General features: G+C 40.8%; 1 protein-coding gene across 1 annotated transcript; it reads left to right on the forward strand.

Moving 5' to 3' along the window:
• Positions 1-463: 463 nt before the first annotated feature.
• On the forward strand, positions 464-11,817 carry aldh4a1 (aldehyde dehydrogenase 4 family, member A1). Its single transcript, XM_071896023.2, has 15 exons — positions 464-609; positions 2,497-2,590; positions 2,709-2,801; positions 3,124-3,171; positions 3,611-3,766; positions 4,742-4,891; positions 5,246-5,320; positions 5,664-5,851; positions 5,949-6,022; positions 6,774-6,970; positions 7,246-7,293; positions 7,487-7,639; positions 8,601-8,722; positions 9,148-9,266; positions 10,204-11,817. Exons 1-15 carry the CDS (start codon positions 569-571, stop codon positions 10,314-10,316), a joined length of 1,671 nt encoding a protein of 556 aa, XP_071752124.1. The 5' UTR covers positions 464-568; the 3' UTR covers positions 10,317-11,817.
• The last annotated feature ends 9,006 nt before the right edge of the window (positions 11,818-20,823 follow it).

Below are 20,823 nucleotides of genomic sequence, written 5' to 3' on the forward strand. Positions count from 1 at the left end.
CAAAATATGCGGGAAAAACGAAATGAAGAGATGAGAGAGAAGAAGAGATGGACGGAGATGGATGGAGATCATATGGAAATGTCAAAAATAGAGCTTCCTATTCTGAAATCATATGGAATGGCCTGTGATTGGTCGAGGATATTTTCCCTTTCGCTGAATGGCCAGTACACGACTCGCCCTCACTGGGAAGTTCCATCCAAGAAACGCGAGACTTTCCTGGAAATAAATTTACGATTTTGACGCGAACGTAACACGGTTTTTTTTCTGTTCACACACTTATCGAAACACATACAGCAAGTATAATTCAAAGTGAACGGTTCTTTCGACAGTGAGAGGAAATATTGTAATAAAAAAAATAACGTCCTCCCCCGCGAAGAGATGGTTCGGTCCAGTTTGTGTTCACTGGCGATACACCAATCCAACTGCGTGAATCGGCTCAATATTTCCCATGTAGCCTGTTTTATCGGAAATTGATACTTGTGTCAAGTGTTAGGTCAGTTGGTCAGTTAGGGGGAGTATTCGCTCGTTATTTTATCAATTTATCTTAGCATCCTTTCCCTGAAACAGTATGCTGCGCGTGAGAGCGGCTGTCTGCCAGTCTTGGAGGGGGTAGGTACCTTCACATGAGCTCACACGAGACTCCTTCACCTTACGGTTGACTTTACTTATAAAATGTCATTTAACGTTAACGGCAGTGTCTGTCTGCCATGACTGTTGGTTTCTAGCGCGTGCTAGTTAAGAGGTGACACTCGTGACGTTACAAGTAGGCTGGAAATGTAATGTAGGCTAATGGCACTGCTAATTTGGTGTGTACAAGTGCAATTGCCTAACATGTTATGTAATGAGGTAAGGTAGACTATTAGGTATGAGTGGGCAAATTCAACGCGAGGATCTAACGTTAAAGTGATTGTTTTGCTTCAAAGCCTCTTAACCATTTTCTGTTTATTCTTTTGATGACTAACGGTCTAGCAATGCAACAGTTCACGGAAGTAACCTTGCATGGGGCAGTTGCATGTCCCCTAACAATACTTGGATACATTAAGTACCATAGGTAGGCATCAATGTATTTGAAAGTCATATTCAGGTTTTTGGAGCAGTTGTCACAAGCATTTGAAGGCTCTCCATCACCTTTTTATATATATATGTATCAAATCTACACTCAATGCCACACAGGTTTGGCCTATGTTGCTTTTGCTGCAACACCTGTAAAAACTTTTGACAAAAAACATGAGTAACCCAGATTTTCTGACTTCGAGATGTTTGTTATCTTTCTCTATTGGTGGGCATGACGCAAAAACACAAAAGCTCAGTATGTGTGCAGTTCAAGGAGAGCCATGTGTGTAGAGCATGACTGTTGACAGGGAGATTTTTGGTATGGCATAAGGAATGACTGAGACAGTCCATATGCTGGGTAAGAAAATGTACATAAAATAAGGCTTCTCTGGTAGGTCGATTTCAAATAGGCAATTCAAGAATCAGAAAAAGGGAAATCTGCACCCTCAAAAAGATCTTGACTGATTTATTTTACATGTTTCAAATAAAAAATATATGCAGCTTGGCAAACTGACAAGAAAAGATAACTTTTAGCCGGGTATGAGAATACCTGCCTCTGGCAGCTTGGCTGTCTCACCCCAGCTGACCACTATCAAACCTGGCTGTGACCTTCAGTTTGGAAAGTTTAGACTGGATTAGTTAATCATATATGAAGGAGTGAGGGCACCAGAGGTCTGGTGTGGTGTAATTTCCCAGGAAAGGGGTGTTAGTCAGAATAAGACAAGAGGCGTCAGTCAGAATAAAAGAATGAAGTGAAGAAGCATTTGCAGCTGCAAAAGCCAAACCTTTTTTTCTTATGCAACACATGCAGCTCTAACTTAACATTAGCCATTTTGTGGATGTTTTTAACCAAAGTGGCTTAGAGTACCATGAACGCATACATTTTTAGCATGGGGATCAAACCCTGGCAGTGTTGGTGCCATGCTCTGCCCATTGGGTTACACAGGACCACCAGTTATTACATCAAAAGCTAACTAAAAATAGGCCTAACTGAGAATACTCACTGGAAAACTGTATTTTCCCAATTTGTAAGTTGACCATTGTTAGAAGATTAATGTGAGGAAAGGTTATCTTGCATTACAGCTGCTGCAAGCCTGACAAATGGATTATCAAAATTAACTTGCATGGCACAAACGGGATTCAAGCTAAAACCATTTTGTGTGACCTCCTGTCTATTCATTGAAAGAGTTCAACATCCTCTAACCATGAACAAGATTTTCATGGCCAGTTAAACTCTATTCAGGTCAAAAGCATCTGCTGATGTGTGCTATTGACCTGCTACCTGGCTCAGACAATACAGTGAGGGGAGATCAACTCTGAATGAACAGAAATTGGATTTTATGGGATTACATCTTTATAGAAGGTTGTAATATTGTGTTAAACTGGTAAAGCTTTTGAGGAGCATAAAATTTGTGTGTGTGTGTGTGTGTGTGTGTGTTTAAGGTTCAAAACCTTCCCTTGTGCAGCTGTTGAGGTGAAGAATGAGCCGATCCTGGGATTCAATGAGGGCAGTGCGGAGAGGAAAGAGCTGTTGAAGGTTAGGAGGCACATGCATATCACCTCACAATCACTAATGTGTAATTTACATAAACTCTTTTTTGTTCAAGTTCAGTTTCATGTTCTGTGCCTGTGCCGTCATGTGTCTGTTTTTTCAGGCCTTGGACGATCTGAAAGGGAAGACAGAGGAGATTCCCTGTGTGGTTGGAGACGAACATGTGTGGACCAAAGACATCAGATATCAGTTATCTGTGAGTGGAGTAAACGGTTGTAATAGTAATATAATAGTAAATATAGTATAATAAACTTGCTACATGCCGTGCACAGATATGTAAACTTGGAGACTGAACCTATCGCTATCGGAATCATTATTCAAACGTACTTTCATATAACTGTACGTGCATATAAATGTACAGTGCTGCTGTACTTTGTTTGCCCAAAAGGTAGCTGAGAGTGAAAGATAACTGTCATGCTGCTGTTATCAGCTGTGTTTATCTTTTCTTGATAAGATTCGTTAGCTTCTGTAATTTAATAGCTGTCATTTACATTTACTTTCTTTGTTTCTTTTCAAAGCCCTTCAATCACTCGCATAAGGTGGCCAAGTTCTGCTATGCTGACAAGGTAATTTGGAGCATGAGAGGTTCTTAATCTCTCAAATGTACCACACTATTCTTTTGCTTTATTTTTTAAATTAAAACTTAAATATGTGTTTTTGGAAAAACGTGTCGTGTGCAGTAACCATTTGCACATCTGTTTAGCTTATTTCTGTTCTCATCACAAATCCAGAAAATAACTTTTTGAAGCCAGTTGCACCTAAGGCCTAAACTATGATTCTCTGTACTGTAAACCTGATTCACCACCACAGCAAATCATATACAAATTTCCCTTAGAAATCTACACAGTTCACCTTTAAAGACTTAAATACAAAGATACATAATTCAAAACATTGCAAACTTTATAAAAATCCCTTTGCTGGGATTTACATGACAAATGTATCGCACCAAAGAATGCATAGTTTCATAAGAAATCGTTTCTTCTCACTTGTATGTGATTGGTGCAGGAGCTGCTCAACAAAGCTATCTTGGCGTCCGTGGCAGCGCGGAGAGAGTGGGACCTGAAGCCCGTCCAGGACAGAGCCCAGGTTCTCTTCAAGGCAGCGGACGTCATCGGTGGGCCCAAGAGAGCGGAAATCCTAGCCAAGACCATGATTGGACAGGTAGAGTGATGCTCCTTCTGGTCCTGTGATCGAGGCTGCAACCTCGGCAGGAGACATCTGAATGGAGGAAGTGACTAACTCCCCCAGGCTCTTGTTGTAAATAAGTATGTTACTTTGTTTGCGTAGTTAAATGGGTGTTACTTATTTTATTACTAGTGGCGTATTGTGGTGCCACCATCTGTGTCAGCCTCTGTATTTGTTCATCAGCAAAAATGAGCGAAATCGTGATTGTATTAGGATAAAATCTATAACTAGACATAGACTACTCAAAAAAAAATATTTTGTAGACGCTATCTATGTTGCAATACCAATTCATATACTTATAAGCACAAAATCTTTTCAAAACAATATCATAGCCTACTATGTTTTTTATTCAGGAACACAGTTATTAGGCCAAACTTTGCTTTATCGTGCTTAACTTTGCTTATCAAAAGAAGTAAAAACTCTTCTATCATCCAAATGTTTTTGTTGAGGTGCAGCCTGCCAGTAAAATAAAGTGAATCAGGTTATAGGCCCGTGGAATCCAGTGTTAATTATAGCTCACACAGGAGGCTTCAGAGCCTCGGGGTGCATGAGGGTGTGTGTATGAAAAGTATGCTGTCAGCCTTGTAAGATGACAAATTCTCTCTTATCAGTGAGAATCCACCTGCCATGCCTGTATACACTTCACACAAATCTGAGAGAAAATATTGGAAGGGAGGAAGAACAAAAGCTTGCAAAGTGATCAGTGTCCCTCACTCTGAATGAGTTGAGTCAAAACCAAACAGCAGCTTTGAAGGAATTGAAGGAAAATCTGAATATGGTTAATCAGATTTGTGTAGACTGCATTTATTTTAACACTCCATGCCTAGTTCAGTATTTGGTTTTATTTATACCCCTAGTCTTGGTCTTGGTTGGACAGACTTGTTATCCAATATGTGCTTCCCTCAGTGACATTATTTAATTATCTGTCCCGTTTTCACCCGTGTATTCCAGGGTAAGACGGTGGTACAGGCGGAGATCGATGCTGCTGCAGAGCTGATTGACTTTTTCAGATTCAACGCCAAACATGCCATTGAGCTGGAGAAACAGCAACCAATAGATAGTGATGGCAGCACAAACACCATGCTCTACCGTGGATTGGAGGTGAGAATGTGTCAGGAAATGTACTGCCTTGTTTTTCTTATTGTAAGCCTCTTTGCGTTTTGTTGAATGCCGTGAAGGTCCATGAGGAAAGCTCATTTCCAAAACACTAGATTTCTGTGTTGGGGGAAAAAAACTTTATCCAAAGTTCTTCATTCAGTATCTGTAATATTTAGTGGGTAATCCGAAGATGTTATCATTTTGTTAACCAAGGACTTGGGTTACCTAACAGTGCTGTAATTGGCTTTATTTTATGCTATCACTCATTTAGTGAGAGGAGGTGTCATTTTATTTTAACTGTTGGTTATCTTACTTTGGAACAAAACTCTTATTCTGTTATTTCACCTTTTCCCTCAGGGTTTTGTAGCAGCTGTCGCCCCTTTTAACTTCACTGCTATTGGTGGAAATCTGGCAGGTACCCCAGCTCTGATGGTAAGTGCAAGGACTGTGGAGTGAGTATTGTGTCTCTATCAACTGAGTACAAAATATTGTACTAATGTTTAGTTGCACCCTTTTTGGAAAAATCCATGCTCTCCCACCTTTATCTATTCCCCGCCCAATGATTGAAGAGTATTTAATGGTAGTAATCAGTAAATAATAGCTTTCTTACTTGGATTCATGGTGTAGTACATGGAAAGAGCAGACCTAAAATCTTGTAATGCATGGTATGTGTTGTGATTTCATCTGAATTGGAATGTCTTTTGTTTCTTGGTTCCTGTCATTGTTTTTTTTTTTCTTTACTTCTTGACTTTCTGGTTTTGCTCCTATTCTTCAGGGTAATGTAGTGCTGTGGAAGCCTAGCGACACTGCCATGTCTGCTAGCTACGCTGTCTACAAAGTCCTGCGGGAGTGCGGCCTGCCCCCCAACATCGTCCAGTTTGTGCCAGCTGATGGACCCGTGTTCGGAGACACTGTCACCTCCTCTGAGCACTTAGCAGGCATCAACTTCACTGGCAGCGTCCCGTAAGAACAGATTTCTTTATCACGAGTTTCATTCCAAACTGAGGTATTTGAAAAATGTGACACAGATCCATGTTTTTGTTTGATGTCTTTTCTGTAGGACCTTCAAGCGTCTATGGAAACAGGTGGCGCAGAACCTGGACATCTACAGGAACTTCCCTCGGGTGGCGGGAGGTGAGCAGCACCAGTAGCCTCTGCAACATGACACATCCCAACCTGTTATTACAAATTTTCAAGCCAGGGCCGGCGCTGATATGAAAATTTCCTAGTACAATTATCTTGACCAAAATTATCTAATATGCTGGTTTAGCTTATAGAAACTGTAAGGATAGTTTTAAACAACAGAAATAAAAATCCAAATAACAGCATCTAAAATAAATAATTTCAACTGAGTCTCAAATAAAGTGCTACTGGTCTGCATCCACTTTAACTCAATCAGCAACATGAATAAAACATTTATTAGAGGACTTCCCCCTCTTGGGGAAAATAAAACAGATCCGCAGTTATCGCAGTGGTCACTGTAATAGAAATTAGTAGAGGTGTCATGGTTTATATTGGCTATATTGTCCCATCCCTGTTCTCAAGACAGGGCCGGTGGTGATAAAAGACTACATGCACAATTAATCTTGCTCCTAGTAAGTTTTACTTGTGCAACATTTCAATTAATTGTAGGTCTTTGTCAGGCAAAATGATTTCTATTGCATGACAAGATCTGGTTGAAACTTTGCACCAATAAATCTTACTGGGAACAAGATTCAGTGTCTGGGTTTCTTTTGTACTTTGTTAAGACAAGCCTGCTGCACAAAGGTCTCTCCCTTAACTATTGACTTCTGTTTTTACCTTGTACCTGAAATAATGTGCTATCGGGGATGTGCATACACTTGTTTTCTGTTTCTCATTAAACATGGCTTCTCACACTTTTCAGAGTGCGGTGGGAAGAACTTCCACTTTGTTCACAAGTCTGCAGATATTGAGAGTGTGGTGAGCGGGACCATTCGCTCAGCGTTTGAGTACGGAGGCCAGAAGTGCTCAGCCTGCTCCAGGATGTATGTACCAGACACCTTGTGGCCGCAGATTAAACAGGACCTCCTAGCCATCCACAAAAACATCAGAGTGGGAGATGTAAGTAGAGAGCACACACTGCCCTTGAGCCAGAAAACCTGCTTTCCAAGTACTAGTTAACTGTCACATTGTCACATGTCACAAAGACACATGCTTGGTGAAGAAAAATATCTGAAGATTCAACATTATCATGGTATTTCTTTAAGAAAGTCTGCTATACATTCTGAGATTATCTGTGTGATAGGTAAAAAGAGAAAGACTTGTAATTAAGAAATGTTCTCTAATGACATTTAGGTTCTTAAGTTATTTGATGATCTTTCTGTCTTTTTCATCAGCCTGTGGAAGACTTTAGCACCTTTTTCTCAGCTGTGATCGATGACAAGGTACAGTATTCACCCTATCATTTATAGTTGCCAGCTGTTAACTTCCAGTTAAGGTTATTGTCTATGTCTTCTTCTTTCCTTTTCCTTAATCATTTATGAATTGTTTATTATTGTTATTGTTATTAATTCAACATAATGGATTTCAAGTGACTGTAAACCCTTCCTTTTCCTTTTCCTTTTCCTTTTCCTGTAGTCTTTTAGTCGCATAAAGAAGTGGCTTGATCATGCCAAATCTTCCCCTAAGTTGACTATCATCGCTGGGGGCAACTGTGATGACAAGAAAGGCTATTTTGTGGAGCCTACCATCATTGAGACCAAAGACCCACAGGAAGCTATCATGAATGAGGTAGAAATTCAGAGATTTTCCAAGAATTTGTGGTTGCAGTGGAGGAGGATGGGAGTAATTTCAGTGCTGTAACTTGGTGTCAGTGTCAGAAACTTTTGTGGCTTAAAAAAGCTCTTATTTGGATATTTATGTCATAATTTATGGAACAATTGTACTGTAGAAATTGTGCTATATTTGTTCATTTAGGTATAAACAAGTATGCCCAGATGACTATTTTCATTGTCTTTACTGTTTTTTCTAGCAGCATGGGCAATTGTGCAGCACTGGGGAGCCATTGGCACTGAATGAATGTAGAAACAAACATTGAGGGTATTGGTTAACAAGGCATTATGTCTTCTTAGCCTCAGGATAACTGCATGGATTACCTACATAAACATGTAAAATTTGGCTCGGTAAAACAGCCCCTGGTGTTTGGATAACTAAGCTGGCTCAAACTCATGTTTCATGCCCCGGTTCACAAACTGAGAACACAGCAGCACGTTCACATTATGTATGGGATTATGATTATGTCGGTCATAGTGAAATGTCTCCCTTTGTCTTTATTTTCTCCATAAATGAAAATGAAACAAAGAGTGTTGTGTCCAATAGGATATTTATTGAAATATTGGTACACCTGGGGGGTATTTCAACAATCAGGATGAGAAAATATTGTCCTTACGGTGATACTGATTTTAATTTGTAAAACAAAACTTGAATATTAGGTTTAGGAATATGATTCAGACAAAGAAACATTCAAAAAACATTTCAGCAGATATTTCATAACACTTTTTAAACTTAACTGGGTAACTCACTAATCCTGCTTTGTGAAATGCATCATACATCTGCAAAGGATGTCAGACACATGTTTTCTTCAGGTTATGCAAAAACCTCAAGCACTCTCTCTTTGTTTCATTTTTGTTATTCCTTGGTGCTCAGAGCTTCCTTTCTGTCCACTTTGTTACATCTAGTTTGTTTTCTCCAGGAAATCTTTGGGCCTGTTCTGTCTGTATACGTTTACCCTGAGAACAACTACAAAGAGGTGCTGCACCTGATAGACAACACATCGCCTTATGCTCTGACCGGGGCAGTGTTTGCTCAGGACAAGTAAGACGCACTTATCAACCATTTGCTCATTTGATATATAGATTTGCCATATTTGCTTTCTTTTCTCTCTCTCTCTCTGATTTCATTTTGCCCTGTTTTTATTCCCCACCTTGTAAAGCACTTTGTTCAAACTTGTTTTGTATTTAAAGTGCTATATAAATCAATTGATATTGACATTTCTAAACAGATTTGCTAAAATATTAGGAAGACATGTTTCTCAACCGATTTGCTCACATAAGCACACAGTTATTAAGAATAGTGTTGTTGGATCCTAACAAGAACATATATGGTACTATACTATGCTCTTTCCCATAATGATGGATATTTTGTATTTTCTCCTGTGAGCTTTCCCATGATGACATTTGATAGTACTGTGTTTGACACTTTCAAAGATAATAAATTGACAAGAGTGTAATTTGTTCCAGGAATGTTATCGATGAGGCAGCCAAGGCCTTGAGAAATGCTGCAGGGAACTACTATGTGAATGACAAATCCACTGGCTCCATTGTTGCTCAGCAGCCATTTGGTGGCGCCAGAGCCTCTGGTAAGGATGCTTGCTTGCTCTCCCATTGGTGAGGGAACCATACATTTTATAGCCTGTCACTCCCAATAAGGACAGGTAAACAGAAAGAGCATTGCTGTTTTCTCCAGAGTTACACTTCAGTTCTGTGACTGTAGAGTCAACTTCCTCTCTGTGGTCTTCTGTAGCTTAATGCATGCCAGGCTGGGGTGCTGTAGTGGAGGGAATAGGGGTACTGACTACCCAGGGCCCCAAGCTGAGGGAGCGCCCCTAAAGTGTCTGTACTAGAATGCCGTTTGTGGTCCTCAAGTGTATATTTATACATATTTTATACTTTTCTTTCACACTGCTCTGGGTTTGAAACAGAGTTTAGTTGAAATAAACCTACAAAACTGCAAACAAATAAAACTTTCTAAAAAATAGGATACAGCAACTGTTCCAGATAACATTGTTGTGTTATCTGAAACAAACTGGAACAAATGGAAGTAAAATTTGGTAGGTTTTTCTTGTGCAGACTAAATCAAAATTGCCCTCCCTAAACAGATTTTGAGCAGAGAACTACTGATGAAAATATGATTATTAGCGCTATCAGGGTGGTGCCCAAAACACATAATTTCAATCAGGGATCATGTGTCCCATAATTAATCAGTAAATTAATGTGTGGAGATGTGTTTGAATTGTACACAGACATGTTTGCTATAGATGGAATAATGTTGGTGTGAGGACAAAAGGAAAGTGGAGGGGGGCCCAGAGTCCCCTCCTGTGCATATGGCCCATAATTCCTAGCTACGCCCCTGCTGCCTGGAGCACACGTTCAATTCCCAGCTGGGCTACTGATGCCCAAAAAAGCACACATTCATTGTACTGTTAGATAAAAGCATCCTCCAAAATGGTGTATTTAAGCGACATGTTGTATCTGATTAATTATCAACAACTAAACTGAACCTTCCTCTTTTCCAAGGAACCAATGACAAACCCGGTGGACCGCACTACGTTCTGAGATGGACATCGCCACAGGTAGTCAAGCGGACCCACGTCCCCCTCAAAGGATGGAAGTACCCCTACATGGGTTGAGAAGGAATGAAGTACTGTAGCTCTGTCCAGCCCAGGCCGTCCGTCAGATGATTCTCCACACACTAAAGACCCGTACACCTCTGCTCTGCGAATGAAATGAAGACAGATCATCTCCTTGTCTGCGTCTGAGTTTAGTCATACCCCCCCTCCCTCTGAAATAACCTTGCACTGAATCTAGACATGAAAAAGAATGTCGTTTTGGAAATTAGGAGCAGCACAACAGCGCCCCTTGGTGGCACTATAGGCAGAATCAACAGCTGGCCCAGGCTTCTTGCCTCCAAGAAGAAGTTTTCCATCCATGGCTCCACAGACTATCAAAGTGGTACAATTTACTGTGGATTATTACTTACATACCTGCATAGTTTATCTGAGAGTTTGGCTGCTGTTACTTTCCCAGTTGAAACGCCCTGAGGTATAATCTCTCTTGTTACCCACCGAACATTAAGAGTCTGTGAAATCAAAGACAAAGTCCATTTGTCAGTGGAGTTTTCATTTAGGGACATTGTTTCCCAAATATAATTAGTTTTTTTATTAGCTGAACCAAATTGAAATGTTATTTTAGGTCAAAAATAACCTAGAACATAGAAAGTATTAATGTGAGTATGTTATATATCTTATCTCTAAGCGCACACAAATGATTTTATCTGTCAAAGTAAGAGCCATTAATGTCTCATTATGGTTCTTGTAACGATTAATATATTTTCTAATTATATTTTTGTTGCTAATGCTTTTAAGATATTTGTGTGTAAAAGAGGAAACATTATGCAGAATTGGTTGACTTGAGTGTTACAGTGAAATTCCTATTCCCCCTGACTCTGTAGTTAAAGAGTGATGCTTACATGACAACAGACAACTAGACTAGACGGCATGTTTCAGTGAAACAAATCAAAGACAAAAAGTATTTGCAAATAATTCTTAGGAGTTGTTTTAATCCTCTTGGAGTACCAAATGAATGGAGGTTACTAACTGGACAGTTCAGATTTTGTCAGGTAAATTGTCACAGAAAAGTACCAAATTCACCCTCAAATGCTGTATGTACTGTGACTTTTCTGAACTTTCTGATTCTCAGAGTATTCATGATGTTACAGTCTCAATTTATCCCATACTACAAGCAGATTAAAACAAACGCATGTAATTATTTGCGAATACAATTTGATTTAAGTCTGCTGTGAAACTGGCTTGGAGGCTTTGCGCAGATAACCTTCCTCACTAAGACATACTTTGCTGGCTGATTACTGTTTACCTCATAATCCATACTGTCATTGCACTTGTGAAATGTTTAAACAGCATTTGCACTTTTAAAGTGCTGATTATGTCCGCAGTGATTTAGCCTGTATCATAAATGTGTGCTGTTTTCTCTGTTTCAGTTTAGGGGGGTATAATTTCTAAAAAGTATTTTTGTATTTTAATCTTTTGCTGTCCTATAGCAAATGCAATTGATTTACTATCTTCAAAATGTGCCTGCATTAATAACACACTGTAAATTGACTTAGATAACAAATTTTTGACAATAAATATTAAATTATTATTATCAAGATTTGGGTATGTTTTTGTTTAGGTCTAGACCTTCCCCTTCTGTCCATTTGACACCAGTCTTACTTGGGACCGGTCCTGTGGCAACACTTAGCTGTCAAAGTACAAAGGAGGGTTTATGACTACTTGTCAGGATGTTGAGAGTGTGAAGCCACCTCCAGACTGTCTCTCTCTCTCTCTCTCTCTCTCTCTCTCTCTCTCTCTCTCTCTCTCTCTCTCTCTCTCTCTCTCTCTCTCTCTCTCTCTCTCTCTCTCTCTCTCTCTCTCTCTCTCTCTCTCTCTCTCTCTCACTCACTCACTCACTCACTCACTCACTCACTCACACACACACGCCACATTGAAGTCTCATTGGAGTCACTTGCCCTGACACACTCCATCATAAAAACATGTTTTATTAGCCTGAGAGACACACGTTACAGATGTGGTTTTTCATTTATTTCTCAGTCTTGTTTGCCTACTTTTCCCCTGCTGTTTGTGTTCCTGATCACATCCCTGCCCGTAATATGGGGTTGAGTAAGAACTTAAACCAATGGAGGAGCTTTTTTTTTTCGAGTGGATGAGGCCTCAATGTGGTGAAATCTGACGAATATTAAAGGAAAGTTTCCAGATCCAGAAATATGCGGCTTATTTGCATTTGCACAAAAGCGCGGGGGTCTTTCTGGTAATTTTCTTTCATGTCTCAGCGTAGCAGGTCCTTTCACTGTCATCCAAAGCAGGCTGAGGGCATCACTTTGCAGAATATTCAGATACATAAAAGAGATGGAATGCATTGTTACGCACAATGAATGGAACAAAAAATAATAAGTGGGCTTGGATGCGGCATGCTTCAAATACCTCTCTCACCCATTTCAAGTGATTATTTGAGAGAGATGCCCATTGTTGCCCTCAATAAACAGATCAACACTAATTCAACGGTCGGATATCCAACAGTTTTAGCGTCATAATGAAGCCTCAATTTCTGTTCGCTGCCATATTCACATGGAAATTTTAAGCTGCTTATTACCATATGGCCATACTTACAAGCAATAAAGTGTAAAAGCTGGGATTGGGAGTGTTGGAGGGAAATGGGACGCACACTTCCAATTGACAGCTCTGAATGGTGCGAGTGTGAGAAAGCTCAGGTCATGGCTTGGGCTTTCCGGAGGAGGCTGTGGGTGTCTTTGTCCTCCGAGCAGCAGCTGGACCATTCACTTTGAAAATGTTTACTCTCCTGCCGCCGCTCTCCCGCCTAAAGTCTTGGCCCATCTTCTGCACTTCATTTGGAGGAAACATGCGCTATTCGGAGGGCGATATAATAGCCGGCCTGCACTCTTTAATAACACTCAACAGCATTAAAAAACTTGTATTAGGTAACCATACGGTAGCATGTAGGTTAGGCCTACTTTTGCGTGCTGTTGACGGAGAAATGAGTGACATGAGAGTTAAAGGAGAGGTGGCGAGATAAAAGACAATCAGCCTTAATTTTTTATTTAGTTAATTTCATGAATGGAGAAATGTAGACTGCTGATCACTATAATATATTTTGCCAAGAAGTGCATTCTCCTGTACTGGAAAAAGAGAAACACCTGCTACTTTCAGAATATAGAACAAATATGTTACTTCTTACCTTTGGAAAAAGTTACACTAGAGAACTGCAAAATCGTGGATCTATTTTGAAAAAGAATCAGATATCGGACTGCTAATGCCAGAAAACATTTAACTTAATAACTGTTGTTGTTGCCTTGTTATATTGTTTTATCTCTCTCTCTCTCTCTGTGCGTGTGTGTGTGTGTGTGTGTGTGTGTGTGTGTGTGTGTGTGTGTGTGTGTGTGTGTGTGTGTGTATAGTAGCCTTGTATTAGCCTATCCCTGAAGGGGATAATAAAGATATGGGACTCTGTGTGTGTGTCTTTTTGTTAGTGTTGTTGTTTTATAACGTATGTAGCCTAATGTTGTTGGACTAGTGAATCAAATATTTGTGTGTGTATCTCACTTGTCTACTTGTCGCAGGTTGGGAAGGTAACTTTCAAAATGTAATCTGTTACAGATCACTGATTACATTCTCAAAAATTACAAGCAATAACGTCATATGATTGAATAGCAACTAAAAACACAGTATTGTAATCTGATTGCATTGAGTCCCGTTACATTCAGTTTCTGTGCATCCAAAATATGTGGGACATGTGCAAGTTAATTAAACTGATGCAATGGTGCAGTGTAGTCCTGCTCCCACAATACGCTCTATAACTTTGGAGGTTTTAAAAACAATAAGACGACAGATTTTTTTTGACAGTGAAATGAAATCATTTTTTATTGTCTTTTCAGGCAAAGTCATATCAATGTGATACATATCAGTTATTTTCTGTCCTTTTTTTTTTTTTTTTTTTTTTTACCAATATAGTTTATTCACACGCAACATAGGCTACTGGACCAATATAGGCCTACATTATTATTATTTTTTTTCACAATATGTAAAACATCATTCGCCTTCACATAGTGAAGTCATCCAATAGGATAAGTTGGATAAGATAAGTCTATAATACATACAGTATAATAAACTTATCGGATTTTGGTGAAATGGGGAAATTTAATGGAAGTAATAATTTCCTACAAGAAGAGAATATAATGGCTAAAGTAATAAGCCAATACCATTCTCTGGATTTCACATAGACACTCTATGAGTCTAGACAGTCACGGAGGGACATCACATCAGTCTTTGGGGATCACCAGGGTCTCCACAGCGGCCTTCTTCCACCTGCCGTGACGCATGCCTGTGCGCCCATCCCGGCCCTGCCAGCCTGCAGGGGGGCCCGGCTGAACTGATGCACCAGTTTGTGCTGAGAGTCGGTCGGCTGGTTGTGCGTGGAAAGGAAACGGAGCGTCTCTTGCAGGCACCTGGTGAAGCCCTCTTCAAAACCCCGACCAGGTGTCCCGACCATCCCAGGGGTCCCAGCGGCCTTGGGCCGCAGGTTCTCCTTCAGGTAACTCACTGCAGTCTCCAGGATGTCCGCTTTCTCCAGTTTGGAGGTGGGTTGGTGCGCCTGCAGCTCCTTTTCCAGGAGAGATTTCAGCTGCTGGATGCTGCTGTTGATGCGAGCCCTGCGCATCTTTTCCACCGCTGGTTTTCTCAACTGGAAGCGGAGGAAAACACAACATCATACATTGGATTTTTTAAGCAACAAGCTTGCTTCGGCTCTTAAATCAGTGTAAATCACGGTCTCGAGTTACCCTATAGGCTAAAACAACTACACACCTGTGTAGCCTAATAAAAAGAAACACAGATATTCAAGAAATCTATTAGACTATAGGCTATAATTAAATGTCATTTTAGTAATATAGTCCTAGTAGCCTAATATAATCCTTTAGTAACAGTAAAAACCACATGGTTGCTAAGCGACACAGTCTACCTGTAATGGTGATTGTCTGTTAGTGTAGGCTATTAATATTCAAATGAGCGGTTACGTGGCCACAGGTGTGCGTTTATTGGGTAGGCTATTTTACGACGGCTTCGAACGCGACTCAGCCAATCAGAACTGAGGACTGGAAGTAAACACACAAAGGAACTGAAGGATTAGACAGTTGTAATAGCCTACTCACTTTGACGTTGTCCTTGCCAGTAGGCCTAAACACAACACTGTGAGCTTTGACAGGTGCCATACTGTGAAGTGAGTGTCTCTTGAGATGAGGTGGTTGGCTTGTCGGTTGATAAAGTTGGTTATCAGTGGTTTCTGATTGAGTTTCTGAAGTGCTGCTCTGTATTTATACGCCCTCCCCACTGTGAAGTGTGTGGGTCCTGGTGTGGCAGGGGGTTCCCACAGTTGCGGGCCAATGGGGGACCGGGAGCAGCGCTGCAGCGACAAAGAAGGCTTCAATTACTTCATGCTAAATCGACTGTCTATTGCCTCTGGACAATGACCATGCCCCAGGGGAACAGGTGGAGTGTGCAGTAAAAAAGTGGAAAAAGTTGACTCTATCCCTCCTTGACATTCCTAGATGTGTTTTCGGCCCATTCACATGAAAGGCTGTGGAGCCGCATGGCGGGAAAACTTGACCACAATTAATGAATGGGAGCCCCCAAAGATTACCGGGGGATCAAGGCATTCACTCGAGGCGTCTTGGCTGTTCACTTTCTTCCCGCTCATTTTTAAATAAATGGATTTCCCTTTCAACAATTCATTCAACACCCATACAAGATTAGACGAGGCTGTGGCCATATGGCGATCCTGTTGCTCAGATATAACGTTATTGAGCTATAACTGATGAAGGACAGTAAAAAAAGACTGGCCAACGTCATGTTAATGAATGTTAAATTAATTATGATAGCATAGGCGTAATAAAAAAAAGAATAATTTCTCGATGTTGTCAAAACTCCTAATCATAATAATTCTAATTTGCCTACAGCCTAGTAAATCTATAAGGATTTAGCCTATAACAGGGCCTTTACAGGGCTACAAAATACCAACAACATAATTGATTAAATTGCCCTTGATTAAAAATAATCCTTAATCATGTTTATTAAGCTCATTTATATGTAGGCTAGTAGCCTAATAGTTAAATTGCATGTAGACAAGGCTTGCGTGCGGATTAAGAAACCACTATTTAATTGATAGGTCCAGGGATGTAATTAAGCTTAATGTTATCCCATTACCCATCTTTCCCCCCCCACCTTTTAGCTTACATATTTGTGAACTAAATTCATATAGGTCTACAATTCATACCTATAGGTCTACATTATATTTTATAAAACTGGTGTAAGTTATATGGCCAGAGTGACTTTTAAGGACAGAAGGCATAAATTAGGCCTAGTTTTTTATTTCTGAAAATATAATTGAAGTTCATCTGTATTGGTGGATGACCGACTGGAGGTCACAGTTTTCCCAACTTTTTATTTACCACCTACATCACTGGCTAGGCCTATACATCTATTCCCGCCATTTTTTTTTCTTTTTTTTTTTTATAACACGGTATTTCCCGTTGCGTCTCTTGGGATTTAAATGTCTCTTTGCGGACTGTGACTAATGCGGCATTGAGTGCGGCACACGTCCATTGTTGCGTCGTTCAAAGCGTGCTGTGGGAAAGTTGGGGCAACACGGCCTACAGGATTAAAGGCTTTGAAGGCTGGAGCAGCAGCTGGGCCCCGTGCGCGGGAAACCTCTGTCAGCCTCTTCCAGACCTGGCTGCGGGATGTGACACTTTCAACACATCCCCCTGTCTAGTTTGGGAAGGCAGGTAGGCTGCTGTAGACCTATTATGTTCAGTGTCATGGAGTAGTTTCACTGTATAAACTAGTAGCCTAACTACACATTTTCAACACTGTGACTAGTTTGGGAAGACACACTGTATGTGGGCAGCGTTGTGGAGTAGTTTCACTACATTAAACAAGGAGTTTGATTACATTTTTCATTACATTTTACATTTATTCATTTATTTTAAGTTTACATATAGCAGAAAGTTAACATCCCTTCTGTTTTTTTCTGTGAAGAACCCTCATTGCATTGGGCTGTTTAGTTTGGGTTTATGGTCCAGACTCCAGCGGCAGGCAGCTGTGTGTGAACATGCATATTATTTAAAATAAAATACATTTTTTTACATCCTAACATCCTAATAAGTGTTATTTTTTGCAACCACGTGATTTTGTATTTTATGACACTGCAGATGAAGATATGACACAACTATATTTCTCTTTCTCTCTGGTTAGTTAAACTAACTGGTTGCTTGTAACCCTATACTTTCAAAGTAGCTTCCCTATAGGCCATCTCACTTTTCAATACAATAGATGTTAATAACAACACATATTAACACAAATTATGTTGTTTTTGACATATTTACAGTATGTGACACAATTTTGTGTTATCCCAAGTTAGACACAGATGCACTCCTTTTGCACAACCATTACTCAGTTGTCTCATGACTTAAAAATCATCCTGTAATATGTCTCCTTCCTTCATCTACCCATCTACTCCCCTTCATAAATAAGTTGGATTTAATAGGTGACATCAATAAGGGATCATAGCTTTTACCTGGAGTCACCTGGTCAGTCTATTTCATGGACAAATCAGATGATCCTGATGTTTTTTTCACTCATTAAAGATAGTTTTATCTTGTCTGCTTGTAATCCTTCGGCCAAATGTTGTACAATTTAGGTGAGAAATGCTTAATTGACAGGATAATAATTTAATGGGTATTACTCCTCATTCTTAAACTTCAGGCTATATGATGTCGCATTTTCAACACATCCATGTGTCTAGTTTGGGACAACACACATTTGTGTTACTTTAGCATAAAAAATGTGTTGGAATGTAATTTGAGTTGTCCCAAACAAGACAAACGGATGTTTCAGAGTGTATTATATTTATTGAACTGTTATAGAAGTCGCTTTTGTTGTCTTCAGTGTGGTGCTGATATTGTTGCACACTGAATGAAACTTTGTATCCATTTTGTAAACAAATCATTCACTCATCATTCAATATCTCAAAAATATAGAGGATACAGTTGTTTAAAGTGTTATCATTTTGTCAGCCAACGACTTAAGTTACTCACTATCCTTAAAAGCATACCATCATTTTGTTTTACTTTTTGTTACCAGTCATTTTGTGAGAATAGATGGCTCTATTTTCAAATGGTGGATATCTCATTTGGCAGCTTCATTTGTCCTCCACTTTACCTCAAAAACCAAGGAATGTTCCCACTTTCATTTGACACCATTCACCTCACATTGTTCATTTTTATTCCCATCTCCTAGCAGGCTGGGGCTGGGCAAAGGGGGCACAAAGCATTCCTGACGCTGTTGTCATGAACCAGGCTTTGACTCCGGGTGCGTGAGGGCAAGGCCGGACCACAAAGACAGGGGCAGGTGCTCGGTGTCACCCGCCTCAAGAAGGATCCTTGTGACTCCAAGAGCCACACAGAGAACCTGGGAAATGCCTGACCCCTCTTTGGAGAAGAGAGAGCCGCCCCTGCTCCTTGATGTGGGTCCCGGCTGTATAGCATTCCAGGGACATGTGACATGACACACACAGGCGTGCCTCTGAGAAAAGACACTTATGGCGGGAAACTTTGCCATTGTGGAATACCTTCTGTCAAGACTGAGACCCCCTTCACATGTAACTGGGTTTGGTTAGGGGGTTTTCTTTTGGTAGTTAAGATTGAAACATTGTATATATGGTGTTATTATCAACAAAATCACCCCATACTCCTGAATATAGCGATAAAAAATACCTTTATTTGCAGTAATTTTTGATGAAAGACAGGTGAGCAAAATACCTCCTATGCATTGAATCAAATTTCTAACTTTGCTGTATTCCTACCGCTTATGGCAAACTTTGATTTTATGAACCATAAATCTGAATTATGAAAATAACTTGCCCCATATTGATAATTCTCTATTCTCACATATCCTTTTATCCACCTTTAACTTGAGCATCACTGATTAAACTTCCACTCATTCAACCTTAAGTACATTTTCTGTTCGTCTGTTTGTTCATGTTGTGTGTATATATGACCGCCCGCACGCGCATGTGTGTGTGCCTGAGGTGTGTGCCTGAGTGCATCCCCCCCCACACCGACACATACACACTATTATTTACCTGCACTCCTAGGTGTACTCCAAGTCTGTGAGAAGCCTTGGCTCCCCCGGTAGCTGTCCAGATGGCCTATTGAGGACGAGGCATAATGAGGGGCTGACGGATCAGTGGCGGCCTCGGCAGGGTGGGGCGCGGCCCTGAATGGAGGCTTAAGTGTGGGAAAGAGGAGCAGGTCGGAGCTCTCACGCATTCCTCAGTGGAGAGAGGGCCTTTGGCTGCACACAGACACTGGCGCATCTGGGCTCAAAGCCATGGAGACTTGTTTGGCGTGTGCATGTGGGAGTGGGTGAGAGTGTGTCAGTGTGTGTGTGTGTGTGTGTGTGTGTGTGTGTGGCGGGGCCCACTGTGAGGCCATGGCTTTTCTTCCTGAATAGCCGGAATGTCCACACTGGAATGTGTTTATAGTCCAAAGATGTGTTTTCATCTGCATATTGTGTCATGACTCACTTCTAAGAAATGCGTCTTGGGGAAGGGAGAAGAAAGAGCAGTGTGGGTTTCCCTCCAAGAGGACCCCTTGCCATCTGCCTCTTGATGCACATACTTCCATGGTTATTAACACACACTAAGGACGTCCAAATTGCTCAATAATTTCCTCGTTCTCTCAGGGCAACCATCCGCTTTCTACTGGGATGTTTTTTTCTTCCTGCAATTAAAAGTTACTCCAAAACTTAGAGAGATGCTGAACCAAAGTTACTAAATTGTGAAGTCTACATGAGTTATGTAAATGAGAAAATGTATTAATAATGTATCTATGACTAAATCCACATGAATACACATGAATCACAATCAAATACACATCAATGACCCAACAAACTCTGGTCAAATAGAGCGAAAAGAGTCAAGCAACTGTGGTGTGAAGTACTCACTGTACATCACAGGACTGCAGAGTAGCAGGTGGTTTGAGCACATGTTCAGTTTATGAGAGGGTTGGAGGAGATGAGAGGAGAGAGGTGAGGTGTAATAAGCAGTAGGTGAGTATACACACACTCACACACACACGCACACACACACACACACTCAGAGTGGCCCGGGTGATGTGAACGAGGGCGGGAAAAGAGAGCCCACACGCGTCCCCCGGCTCAGCGGTGCCTCTGATCCGGCCCGCAGGTTGAAAGGCTCTCTCTCTGGAGGAGGGAGGGGGGGGGGGCGAGGGGGTGGGGGGCAGTGGGGTGTGTGCTCTATTGACTGGAGGATGTGTGAGTAGGATCCCAACCTCCTTTCCCACACTCTCTTTCCCATTTATTACATATACTCCTAAGGGGTGAGCGAGGGAGGGAGGGGGTTGGGGGTGAGGTGTCGGACAATAGAAGTGTGCCTTCCCAGAGGACACTGGATAATTGTGTTTAATTGACAGTTATATTTGGAATGCCTCTCTCTCTCCCTCCCTCTCTCCCTCTCTCTCTGTCTCTCTCT

Source organism: Centroberyx gerrardi, chromosome 5 (assembly GCF_048128805.1).
Source record: "Centroberyx gerrardi isolate f3 chromosome 5, fCenGer3.hap1.cur.20231027, whole genome shotgun sequence".
In the NCBI taxonomy this organism is placed as follows: domain Eukaryota; kingdom Metazoa; phylum Chordata; class Actinopteri; order Beryciformes; family Berycidae; genus Centroberyx; species Centroberyx gerrardi.